Source organism: Acyrthosiphon pisum, chromosome X (assembly GCF_005508785.2).
Source record: "Acyrthosiphon pisum isolate AL4f chromosome X, pea_aphid_22Mar2018_4r6ur, whole genome shotgun sequence".
Lineage (NCBI taxonomy): Eukaryota > Metazoa > Arthropoda > Insecta > Hemiptera > Aphididae > Acyrthosiphon > Acyrthosiphon pisum.
In genome coordinates this window covers 117,523,908-117,537,678 of record NC_042493.1, presented here as the reverse complement: position 1 = coordinate 117,537,678, position 13,771 = coordinate 117,523,908, and the positions used below count along the sequence as shown (strand labels likewise).

General features: G+C 28.5%; 1 protein-coding gene across 4 annotated transcripts in view; it reads left to right on the top strand.

Annotated features, from left to right (window-relative positions):
- LOC100162213 (ring canal kelch homolog) overlaps positions 1-10,693 on the top strand; it is a 25,590-nt gene extending 14,897 nt beyond the window's left edge. For 2 of the 4 annotated variants that reach the window (XM_029492575.1, XM_029492581.1), the window contains exons 4-11: positions 8,137-8,312; positions 8,373-8,469; positions 8,988-9,141; positions 9,218-9,330; positions 9,391-9,675; positions 9,740-9,880; positions 9,946-10,198; positions 10,267-10,693. In XM_029492575.1, the coding sequence (XP_029348435.1) occupies positions 8,137-8,312; positions 8,373-8,469; positions 8,988-9,141; positions 9,218-9,330; positions 9,391-9,675; positions 9,740-9,880; positions 9,946-10,198; positions 10,267-10,448 (1,401 nt within the window). In that variant the 3' untranslated portion in view covers positions 10,449-10,693. Of the gene's footprint in view, positions 1-6,483; positions 6,919-7,617; positions 7,772-7,832; positions 8,062-8,136; positions 8,313-8,372; positions 8,470-8,987; positions 9,142-9,217; positions 9,331-9,390; positions 9,676-9,739; positions 9,881-9,945; positions 10,199-10,266 lie in introns of those variants that run through there. The other 2 variants (XM_029492578.1, XM_016806649.2) reach the window with 2 other exon arrangements.
- The last annotated feature ends 3,078 nt before the right edge of the window (positions 10,694-13,771 follow it).

Here is a 13,771-nt window from a genome sequence, read left to right as displayed (position 1 = left end):
TTTGAAAATTATTTTGTACTAAAAATTATAAAATGTTCAATTTTGTATCTAAGAATAAAATTTAAAACAAGATTCCACGTAAGTAATTTATTCTGTTACCCAAAAATCTAAAATATACATTTTAAAAAGTTGATTTTATAGTTATTTTAAGTACAAATTTGGACGAAATTACATATTAAAAACCTAGGATAACTCTTTTAGTTATTTTGTTGTGATTGTATAATATTATTCGTGGGTACTTGAAACTTCTAAAGTATACTATTATATATCTATGATTTTACCACGGTTTTTTGTTGATGTATAACGCGTTATAACTTATAAGTACCTAATAGATATTATGATATGATTAATTTGGAATTTATTATAGGTCAATTTTTTTTTAATACCATAGATAAGTATATATATGTCTAATACATAAACTGATATACCGTCTCCGCTCAGAATCGTTTTTCTTATACAGTGATATTATATCATTGAATTCAAATTTAATACTGTCCATTATACAGTGACCCACTTCTAACCTACTGTACAGCAGAGCGATATCCACTTACCCACCTTTTTTAATATTTTTTTATAAGTATAACATAAAGACTTATATGTAATTATTATCATTATTTATTTGTAACCTACTACTATATTTAAAAATAACAAAAATAGTTTTTTCTACATAAAGGCAGGGACTGGAACCTGTTGGGTGTTTCAGTTCCGGCTCTGGTTATTAAATTAATTTGTTTAAGGGTTCCATTTTGTTTCGGTTTTCTAAAAAATATAAGGGTTCTAGAACCGATTAATACCGGTTAATTTCGGTTAATTTTGATTTCTGATTATTAAAGATTTATTAAAAAAATAGTCTGAAATAATTTATTTATTCATGTTTAAATTGTAATTATTTCATGAAAATAGAAGTTATTATAAAAAGTTAGAAAAACATTAAAACATTAAAAGACAATACCAACATCTCCATTGCTGACTGCCGCCGTGCTAGGTCGGCGCACGTCGACAATGTCATATAAAATGGATTTTCATATCTACTATTTTAGATTCTGAGCGGAGCGAGGAAGCTATTGTTTTTATAATGGTGTTTATTTTTTTTTTTATTTCCTGTTCCTGTATACAAAATTTCTTTCAGAAGGAGTGCTTCGATTTCAACATATAGTACCTTATCTTTTAGCAAATTGGATCAAGATGGTACTTTAAAGAGGTTATTTTCTGATTTTCTCAATAGTTATTTAATGCCACGGGAAAAACCACCGAAAAATTACGAAAAACGCTAAAAATGGGATTTTAATTTCTAACGCTTTGTTTATCACCATAGAAACGAATAAAAAATTATAATATTATAATATTAATTTCAACTTACATGATAAAATAGTTAATAACAATATAAAAATATCCAGAGTGACAAACCGTCCTCGCTCAGAATCGTTTTTCTTATACAATGATATTTTATCATTGAATTCAAGTCTAATACAACCCATTATACAATGACCCCCTTGTAACCTGTGATTGTTAGGAAAATGGGTAGTTTTAAAGAGAAGGTTTTAGTGTTGGTTATTTTTTTGATATTTAAATGTTATACAATTTTAATGTATATCGTTATTGTACTTTCAAACATTATTTGATTTTTTCCGTTAATCGTCATTATATTTTAAAACGTTATTTTAATTTTTTTGTTTTCTGTATAATTTTTTTTGTTTATAAATTATATTGTTATTTTCAGTATACATAGGTAATTAAATAACCATACTTTGATGTAAGAACTATTAAATTAGTAGAGTTTGTTGTCCAGGATAGGTTATTTTCAATCATTCTAGGGTTTTTTAGTAAGTAGCTATAACTGGCAAGTTAGCGTAGGTGTCAAATATTGCTTAAATAATATGACATGAATGAAAGATAAAATAATAGATGATATTATTAAAAAAAATTTTTATAACTTGAAATGGCATAATAATGTTAAGGTTATATAAATATTTAGTAGGTAGGTACACCAAACCTCATGCTCGCAGTTCTGAATCTTATTGAAATTTGAATTACAGAAATAAACTAATATTTTATAAATCAAACAGGGACAGTGCCGAATAGGTAGGTATATATCGGCCCATCGAGATTTTCACTTCTATAAGCGGCCCATTTACATACTCAGTGGCCCAAAATTACGTCTATAATAACGAGTTATTATTACGAGCTTATAGGTGTACAATCGTATTTTGAACATGAATTTATTTTCACTCACACTCACAGGACCGGCCCAAACTTAAAGCAGCCCACCGAGATTTTCTCGGTAGCTCGCCTGACCAATCCGGACCTGAACAGGGATACAGTATTTCAAAAATATCAATTACTGTTAACATAAATTTGCCAACATTAGATTGTTCATAGTTGTAACTTAAAAGATTAATATTTATATGGACTATAAGCAAATAAACTATATAAACAATGGTAGTGTTAAGTTTTTTTTTCAAAAAACAAACGTTATTTTGAATAACATTAATTGCATTTTTTTTATGTTACATATTAGAGGTACGTTTACTGTTTATTTTTAATTGTTAATCATGATTAATGATATTAGATTAATTTCATTTTTCGTTTATTTTTTTTCATTATTTTCAGTTATAACATTATAAATAACGTTTTGAAAGCCCTAGTCAGCAATACTTAAAATTATAGCTTAGTAAACATTACTATATTATTAAATAATGTTATACAAAGTACAAAAAATTAAAATACTATTAAATTGGTTTATTTCAAAGGATACTATGTTCTGTCTTTATTTTGTAGATGTCTATAAATGTCATCATAAGAACATCCAAAATCATATATATTTGGTTTGTCCGGCGCTGTTCCATGTAACTTCACATTGTAACCAGTTCCCAGTCCTGTAAAGTATTTAAGTAAAAGTATTCAAATACTTTTTTTTGTATTAAATACTTTTTGGTATTGAATACTTTGGTTTTTTATTTCGAACATTTTATTTTTATTATTAATTTTATTTTCATTTTATTTTTGTCAACTACAATAATAGAATAATAGTTTTATTTAGTATTCTGTATTTCTATGTTAGCTGAAGCCCGAAAGTTTGTGAAAACCAGATTTCTAAAAATAGGCATTGAATAACAATATTCCCTTTAAACTATTAGCTAACTATTAGACAACCTACTACCTATGTGTTTATATTACGATAGTTAGAAACCCACTTTAAAAACCAAAAGTATTTGAAAAGTATTCCAAATACTTTTTCAAAGTAGTAGAGTAGAGTAGTATCTTAAATACTTAAAAAAAAAATGTATTTGAGTATTTACTCAAGTACTCTTTACAGGACTGCCAGTTCTAAATGATCGAATGTTGAACCTTTTTTACTACCTTTCTTACTATAATCATAAACATAAATTAATTAAAAACATTTCATACAAAAAATATAATATTATACAAAATAAATATTGATAACATTTTTATTAATATTATTATTATTATTATTATTATTATTATGATTTAATATAGGTAGTGCAAAAGCCAATCAAATAAAATGTTTTGTGTTGATAAATTACAGCATGCAAGACTTCAGTATTCAATATTTCATAGGTATAAATGTTAAATAACTTCAATTGCCTAAAATAAAAAATACAATTATATTCAAATCTATGTAAATGGTAAAACCATACACCTCATTAAACTTAAATATATAAACTAGGACTTAACAGTTAAAAATAATAAAAGATTTTTTTAATAATGTTTTATGTAAGTTATTTTTCATTGGTAACAACAATTTATGAAGTGTTTGTCTAAGAATTACTATTCGATGGTTTAAAAAAATCTTTTACTATTATTAAATTCTCATCGTTTAATAATAGTCAACTCAGGATGAGTAAGGAATGCAAGGTCGTTCACTAAAACTCACTTTATCATAACAGTATTTCACATTTTAAGGGAGCTCGGGTTCTTGCGTGCCGGACTGGCCTCAGCCTTGAGCCTGCTCATCAGATATAGGTAATATACAATGTGAGAGGCAACACTCCCTATTCAATGGGGACTCCCCACCCTAACAATCAGTTGTTACCACTACAATTTAAATTTATAACAATACTTAAGTACAAATTATGAATGTGGAAAATAATAAATAGGATAGGTATTCATAAAAAATAAAATAACTTTTCATTATATACCTTAATAAAGCATGTGCTTCCATACTTCAATTCATATTGCTTGAACAAACCACAGGTATTGTAAAATCACTAATCGCCATAGTAACAAATTTCAACGTACACAAATATGGAGTATTTTATGTTGTTTGTCGCCGGTTGATATTCGTTATCTGCGCATGCGAGGGTATACTCGTTTCAGATATTTTATTACTTGTAAATTTACATAAATTTACATTTTTTTGAAAATGTGTTATGTACTTATATGTATATAAAATAATATAATGATATGGGTATAACCGTATAAAAGTTTCAAATCCCGACAAAAAATATTTTTGTATTACTACGAAGTATGTAAATGACCTAGTGAGTAGTGTGTAGGTTTTTATGTAACGCTTAGATTGTTTTTCGTTTGAACGCTTGAAGTACTCGACTACTCAAGCATAGCATAAGGAATAAGAAGACGTATGCTCAATAATAAGTTAAATAATAATAATTTTGTTAAGGGGCAATGTATAATATTTATATAGGCAACCAACGATAAACACAAGGCGACTTCACGAGAAAACATTTTAATCTAAGGCAGTATGCACAAAACACAAGGCGATGCACATGCGCGAACAAGGACGAAAACATGGTTCGAGGTGATCAGTGGCGGATTTAAGGGTTCAAAGAAAGTCGGCCAATCAATAAGAGGGGCCTCCTACAAAATTTATCAGTTACATACTTACCCCCATTTCACAAAACCGATCGCCTCGTTTGCGAGAAATAATATCAACCAATATTCAATTGTATAGTAACAATTAATCTTCTACTTAATTAAAAAAAAAATGTTTTAGTTTTTATTTATTTTTACAAATAAAACAAAATTAAACGCAGGTATATAAAATGCCTGTGTAGAATGTAGATAATAATTAAAATGTAGCTTGACAAAAAACCAATTCAAATATAAAAAAAAAGTGAAGCCATAAAATTATACATAATATTATAAAGGCTTAATTTGAGTTAGGTACACACTTTTAAACTTTGTACTACACACTTCAATTATTGTACTACACGTAACTTTAAGAGCTGCTATACACACAAAAGTCAATGATAAAATTACCATTTTATATTATAATTCACATAAACAATAATGATGTGTGTGTATGTTTGTGTAATTGACCGACCCGGCTAGGTTGGCGAGTGAATTGGTGGTTTGGAGGCAATTACTCGTTGCCTCTATTTATAATTTTATAATTCATTTAAATAATAAGAAAACTTATTTTAAATTTCAATCAATGCTTTATAGTTTATAGTAATAGTTATACCATAGTTAGAAAACAATGTCCTAACCCGTTAAATGTATAAACATAATATAAAAAAATATTGTGCAAACGCATTAAATTCACAGCCCTGTTTAACACATTTTTCACTATTTATATGTACCTACGTTGCGAATTTATCGTGAAATCGGTTTCCAAAAATCGGTTTCCAATCAAAATTTACGCCACTGATTAAGTAATACAAAGATTATTATTAAACTTACAAAATTGTTGTTTTATTTTCATGCAATCATGAATTATATTATACATTAATTTATAATTATAAATAATCTTATTAGTGATCAATGGTAGTGAGTAAAATGTAGAATACCTAACTTATTAGATTTACGTAGGTATACCTAAAAGTACTTACTTCGATCTTTTCTACTTTATTTAATTATAATATTTTCTACTTTTGAAGTATTCCTATATATTTAAATTATTTTTTTTATTAAAACATTGGTAAATTAGATTCCAGTTTGCAATATACATTTTTGTTGGTTAAAATTTAAAAAAAAAACCAACTTTATAATTTAGGTGGGCCTCAGTACACAATTTAGGAGGGGGCCCCGTTGGCATTTGCCAACTAAACGACCGTTAAATCCACCACTGGAGGTGATCATACTTCTAATTACTTATACTAAGCACTCAAGTACTGAAGTACCTATGGTTGGGTTTGCCACATAGGTCTACAGCCACCTTTGAGCAGTGCGCACGCCAATGCTTTTCAGGGCCGTTCAGGCTAGCCATTCGGCTAGCCGAATTCTGCCGGTAATGAAATCTGTTATCAGTCGGTTATCATTACCGACACTTTACCGGACATTGTAAGAACGGCCCACCGGACACCGAGTTTAGACCACCGAGCGCATAGAAAAAAGATTAAAATGCGCACGCGTCCTCGATAACTCGTCCTCGATAAATCGCAATACGCGCGCACGCGCACTCACTCGCCGACCGACGAATATTATATTACGGAACATAATACATAATAGGTACGGAACGATATTATAATCGGAATAACGGATTGTTCGGATCCCGATAATAATAATAATATCATTATATTTTGTAATGGCTGATTGTGAAGAACGCCGATTTTAACGTCTCCTCACCGCGTATCAACTGTAATATTCTACTATCTTTAATTGTACACAGTACCTACACATACGCGCGCACGGAAACCGTAACGTTTACGCGTTTTTGGTTGATTAACAATATTTCGTTATATTATTACCTATTATTATCATTATTATTTTGTACCTATTTGTATCGATATATTGTTGTTGTTGTTTTATTATTTTAACAATATTAAAATTACTGTACACCGTGTTCCCGCGACGCCGAACTGTCGAAACCGTTTACTCTCGTGACTCGCGGTCTGTTGAAGTGTTGGAGGTGTTGTACCATTGTACCGCTGTCTGAGTTGTCACTCGCCGTACACTCAATACTACCGTACACCCAGCATCAAGACGCGCGACTAAGTAAGAATTTTGACAAAATCACCAACACATTTTGAGTTAGAATTCTGGTACATGTGCCCTGTGCTATCTGCAAAAAACGAAGTCATGTGCATATACTGTACCATTGAACCGTATACCTGTAAGCTAATGGACAGCGCATTTCAGTCCGTAATGCCCTCAATGCACGGGAATCATATAGGCAGGAGAAAGAAAAAAGAAAGAACGAAGAGAGTAAAGAGAGAAAGAACATAAAGCGGGGTGATTATAGACCTATGAAACTAATACTGTATTTCCCTCACATTCTCTTTTCTCTTTTGCTCTATATCGTTCCCCTGACCTCTCTCTAAGCGCTGTCCATTAGTTTATAGGTCTATGAATTGAGCTATATAACTGGTATATAATAGTACACTTTATGATTTAGTCTTTGGTTTACGAAACCAAACTAACGTACGTTTGGTATAGTATGTGAATAATAGTAGATATTTGCATCGTTTTACTAACGTATCTTTCACACAAAACTAAGAGAATATCATAAATTCATAATAGTTAATAATAATAAAAAAATATAAGTAGTTTTTAAATTATTGGATTGTGCTCCTCTACTGAATTTCCAATTTTAACAGCAGTACTTGTTGGTCTCTACAACTTCTATACTAAAATGTAGTATTAAGTTTTAATGATGATGAAAAAATGTATCACAATTTTAAAATATTTTCAAAGGTGTTATGTCAGTAAAAGAAATGGATACCATTCAAGCTTCATCTTGTGAAAATAATCTGAAGGAAGTTCTGAAATCCAATGAATGTGAACCAGCACATTTTAAAAATAACTCTCATTCTGTCAGAATACTGGAAGACTTACAATCTCTACGCAAGTATGTTGATGTTAATTGTACCTTCATTCAGAATTAATTTCACTAACATTTTTGTTTTTAGAAATGAAGTTCTATGTGATGCTAGATTTGAAGCAGATGATGGTAAAATTGTTATTGGACATAAAAATGTTCTAATAGCGGCTAGTCCATATTTTCGTGCCATGTTCAGTAGTTTTGATGAAAGCAATAAAGATATTATACGTATAAGAGAATTGAATTCAACCACTTTACAACTATTAGTAGATTATATTTATACTGGAGAAATTATGTTCACACAAGAAAATGTACAGGTATATTTAAAACCTTGAATTGATATAGACTTAAATCAACGTATCATTATATCTTGATTATTGTTGATTTTTAAGGTGTTGTTACTAGCTTCAAATGTCTTACAGCTAGATTTTGTGAACAGGGCATGTGTTGAGTTTTTACAAAAACAACTGGATGTATCAAATTGTATTTATATCAAAAAATTTGCTGACTTACATAACTGTACGGAATTGATGTCGAGTTCTGAAGCATATATTAAACAAAATTTTTTGTATGAGTAACATAATTTAATTCTCTAGATTAAAGAGTAAGTAACGATTATTATTTTCAGAGAAGTGATTAAAGGTGATGAGTACCTATCTTTATCCTGTGAAGATTTGGGGAAGCTTATTTCTTGTAATGACCTTGCTGTTCCATTTGAAGAAAAAGTAAGCAAACTACAAAATTGGTAATTTATATTTAAATACCTATTTTGTATTGAAAAAAAAAAAACTTAAAAAAGGTGGGCAAGTGGGTATTGCTCTGCTGTACAGTAGGTAGATTGATCACTGTTATAATATTTAAATTAAATGATACACAATCATTGTTTACAAAAATTGATTCTGAACGAAGGCAGATTAATAAAATCTCTAAATATTAATTTATTATAATGTTCTTAAGTAAGTAATCTATTTTACTTTAAGAAATTAGTAATACTGCATTGCTGCAGTTTGTTTTAATATTTTTTCCAAAAAAATTGCATCTGAAAATATCATTGTGTGTCGGGATTGTGTCCTTATATGCAATGTGTATTGCTATGAAGATCAGGGTGGGAGAGGGGTATTACTCCCTCGAAAATATATTTTTACTTCTCTTCATTATATATTAAGATGTACAGGACTATGTGATAATCATACACTAATCACCTATTAACAAATTATTAAATTTCAAATATTTATTATTGCAGGTATTTGATTGTGTTATTAAATGGGTAAGACATGATTTAGATCAGAGAAAAAATGTTTTGCCACAACTAATGGAACATGTACGATTGCCTTTATTAAGGCCTGATATTTTAGATAATGTGGTGGAAGAACCTCTTCTGAATAATTGTTCTAAATGTATATTATTTGCATGCATATGCCATCATTATGAATTAATATATTTTATAAATTATTATTATAATAATGATTTTAGGTAGAGATTATGTATTTGAAGCTATGCGTTTTCATCTAAAAAAATCAGTTCAGCAATTCATCATGCCAAAAACAATTAGTTGTACACCTAGACAATTTGGTGGTTCTCAAAAAGTATGATTCTGTTTTGATTAATTTATCTTCACAATTACATTGTAATTTAAATTATATCAGGTTATTCTAATGTTCAATGAGTCTGATACATTTCCAAAGTGTTATACAGAATGGTATGACCCAGTAACAAATATACGAGAGAATGCACCAGGGATAAATGATTGTCGTCGGTTGGCTGGTCTTGGTGTAATAAGAGATAAATTTGTGTTTGCTGTGAGCGGTATATCTAAATCTGTTTTTATGCTTGATGTTTCTTTAAAATCACCATCTTGGGTTCCAATGGCCAACATGTTAGTTAATCGAAATCGGTTAGGAGTCGGAGTATTAGGTGATTCCATATATGCTGTAAGTTATATAAATATTTTAATTATTTTAAACTATCAATATTATATTTTATTTTTTATTCTAGGTTGGTGGACTTGACGACAACAGTGGTTTAGATAGTGTAGAGGTCTTTGATGTCAGTATTCAAAAATGGCAAATGGTTTCAAGTATGTCAATTAAGAGAATTACTGTTGGTGTTGGTGTACTCAATAATCATTTATATGCGGTGACTAATTATATCATTTAATAATTTTTAATTAGTAATATATTTTATTTAGTTTAATTGTTTAGGTTGGAGGTTATAATAGCAGTGAAAAAAATTTAAAATCTGTAGAATATTATGATCCTACACTTGACGCATGGACGGCAGTTACTGATATGTTTGTGTGTCGTCAAGGTGCTGGTGTAGGTGTCTTGGATGGGCTTATGTATGCTATTGGTGGTTATAATGGTCATGAGTGGCTTAAAAGCGTTGAGGTTTATAGACCGAGTGATGGAGTTTGGACTGCTGTAGCTGATATGGAAATATGCCGATTTCGTCCTGGTAACAATTATATTTTTTAGGACAACCTTAATAATAATATATTGAAATTAAATTATATTCTTTTATAGGAGTAGTGGCATTAAATGGCTTATTGTATGTTATTGGTGGAGAATATGATAAATCTATGAAGGATACTGTAGAAATTTACAACCCTAACTCCAATACTTGGACCATGGAGAGATTGTCAAGAAATGTAGGACGAATTTATAGTGGAGTAGTTGTGGATAGACCACCAAATTTTATTAACTAATCGGCATACATAATAGTCTCATTGTTACTAGTAATATGAATATATTTATGTATAATTTATGACAAAACATGTATTGTTCTATTAATTTTTCTTTTTTTAAATGTTTGATAAAAATGTTTTTTTTTTTTATATAATTTAAATTCATTATTTATAATTTAAATGAATAAGCTATAAAGTTAATTATATTATAGTATATCTATCAGAAAAATCTTATATAATTTACAATATACATTTTATCTTTTAGATTTTTGCGAACTGATGCATTTATTCATTTTTCCATGATCTTGTTTGTGTTTGTGTGTGTGCGTGTGTGTGCACGGTAAACATAAGTACTTGACATTTTCATAAATGCTATTTACTTATATACACGATAAAATATTCAAAATATTTTGAGTCTGGGCTATTTATAATTATATTCAATTATGTTTAGTATTTTTCTATAATTATAGACAAGTTGAGTCAGAAACCTTGAAAATAGTGTTCATGATTCTTTATTCATTGATCTAAAATGTTATAACAAATAGGTAATTAAAATTCATAGGGTTACAGAATTATTTTTATAAGCATTTAAAGTATTTTACAAGCATTATTATTATTTATTTAAAGTTCAAATTCACCATTGAATATGTCTAAGCTATTTTCTAGTTATAAATGTATAAAATGTTCTATTTTTATAGATGAAGATTGAACATTTAAAACAAGGGTTCTCGGAAGGTTTCTCATAAGTAGGACATATTGTAACCACAAAAAATCTAAAAAAATATGAACACAACTTTTTGCTATAGATATTTTAAGTTCAAATTTGGATGAAATTAGATATTTAAATAAAAAATCACCAATTTAGTTCTTTTGTTGTTATTTAAAAATATTAATCATGAATCAAGGCTACTTGAAGCTTTTAAGGGGCTCTAGCATATTGTGTTTTAAGTAGTAATATTAAGGCAATTAACGTGACAAGCACATTTGGCCCATGTCTATATGTGACTATGTGAGTAATAAGTGAACATTAGTGTGTGTTTCTGAAAATCGCTGTAATGCCGCGTCGACCAACTGTCGCCAGTTGCAATTTTTGCACACGCATGCACATATCAATATTTTTGAGAAATGAAATAGTTATATATTCTTGTTTGCATAACTACAAAAATTATCTACTAAAAACAGTAGCATATTAAACATACTTTCTGAAATTCGAATTTAATTTTCGAAAAATGGTTGAATTTATAAGCTTCTAAACTACCTACTATGCTCTTTAGGAATAAACTATTTGATTAAAAGATGTGCCCAAAAGAATTACAAATTTAATGCAATCATAAAATGGAATTTTTGAAAAAAATATTATTTTTTTTAAGGTCTTAAAAAATAGGTCCTGTCTGGACATTTTGTCAAAGAGTTCATACGTGTATAAAAAATTGAAATCGAACATTCCGAAGTTTATGTAATTTACCTACTACCACTTATTAGTTATTGATCTAAAACTTATGAAAAATAATAGTTACAATATTGCAAATGTTTTGATGTACAGAAATATCGTTTGCGATTCATGTGGGTACTTACTCATACAACATCGCGAAATACGGCTATAAGAATATAGGGAAAAAATAAACCGTGAAAAAAACTCCCTTTAGTAAAAAATGTACTAAATAAAGCTATGTTAGTACTTAGTATGTTGTGTTATGTAATACGAGCCGTAAAGCTGCTTAATATTATCATTAGAGATGTGAATTGATTTTTTAAGAATGCACTAAAAACCTTAGATATATGAATAAGAAGATGAAAATGGTGAAAATGATCAGTATAAAATGCACTATATGTCTATATGTATTTATGGATAGGTACTAAGAAATCACAATAAATTATATTATAATATCTATACGTTGTATATTTAATCAATGATACAACTAATATTATATTGTCATTAGTATGGAATAATCGAAAATATCATCGATTAAGCGATGATGCTCTCAAGTATATGGTCCCAAAGGTCATAGCTTTACGCATTTGCGAATTGCGATTGTAATTTATAATATTATTTGCATAGGAATTTTGTACAATAATATTTATCTATTTTATTTATAATATAATTAGGTATAGGTACGCCCAATTATGCGGGCTCAGAACAGTGTAATTTCTCAATTTGTACAAACAAAGATAAAATACGTAACAACATATTATTATGCTTGTAATTTGGATCTTAGTCCGTAATTTCAATTAAATAAGGGATTTTAATCTGGTTAATTTATCATGAAAAGAATCAAAATTTTATTGTTTGTTGAGTTACGGTTAGGTACCTGAGATTAACATTCTGTTGATCGCAGCGAATAAAGTCTATAATAATTCACTATGATTTTGACGATTTGTATGTGTATATTATAACTTTGACACACAACTATTAGTTTAAGGGACGTTTATAGGTATTTGGCTAGGCGGCTAGGTAAGTAATTCAGGACATATAATATATTCAACAATTAGGTAATGTGTACAACCGAGTCACTTATAAACTATAATATAATAACAATACCTAGTTCCATATATTATTACTGAAGGTCAAAAATGTCTAATACATCAGATGTATTAGATATGTATATGTATTATATATTTTTATAGATTCTATAAAAATTGAGTGCTTTCATAAATAAATCTAGCCTAAAGGAAATACTTGGTTACTATTATTGTTAAAAGTAAAAGTGGCACAAACTATTGATCCAACATCCAATGACCGTGTAAGTAATAATAATTTTATGTTTCCATAAATAAGCATATTATGTTATTTAATAGTTTATTGCTCATTAAATACCAATAGTTTTCAAATAAATTTTCTAATTTTAGGTAGAAAATTAATCATACAAATTAATAGGATCAAAAAATGGTAGTTATCATCTTAATTTATCGTTATGAATTGAAGAAAACAATGAAAAAGCTATCGACAAATCAACTGAAAAAATTAAAACATTAAAACCGAAGGTTAAAAATGATATGAAAAAAGGTACCTACCTATACTATCTAATACGTAGGCGAAACTACGGGTCAGACCTGACCTAATACTGATTAAACATTTGTAAATATTATATGTTTTAATAATTATTTAGGCATTATAAATAATATATTTATACATGTAAACATACGTTGTTAACATTTCTTAAATTAAATTGTACACACTACCCAATGAAAATGATAATAAAATTTATTTTTGACATTGATTATGGAAATATGGATTCATATTTAGTCTATTCTATATTATGTGTTCGAATAATTAATCGGTTTGATCAGTTATTGTTTAATTTAGACATTTGACGTTAATTTTTATATTATAGCAATTAAGTAAT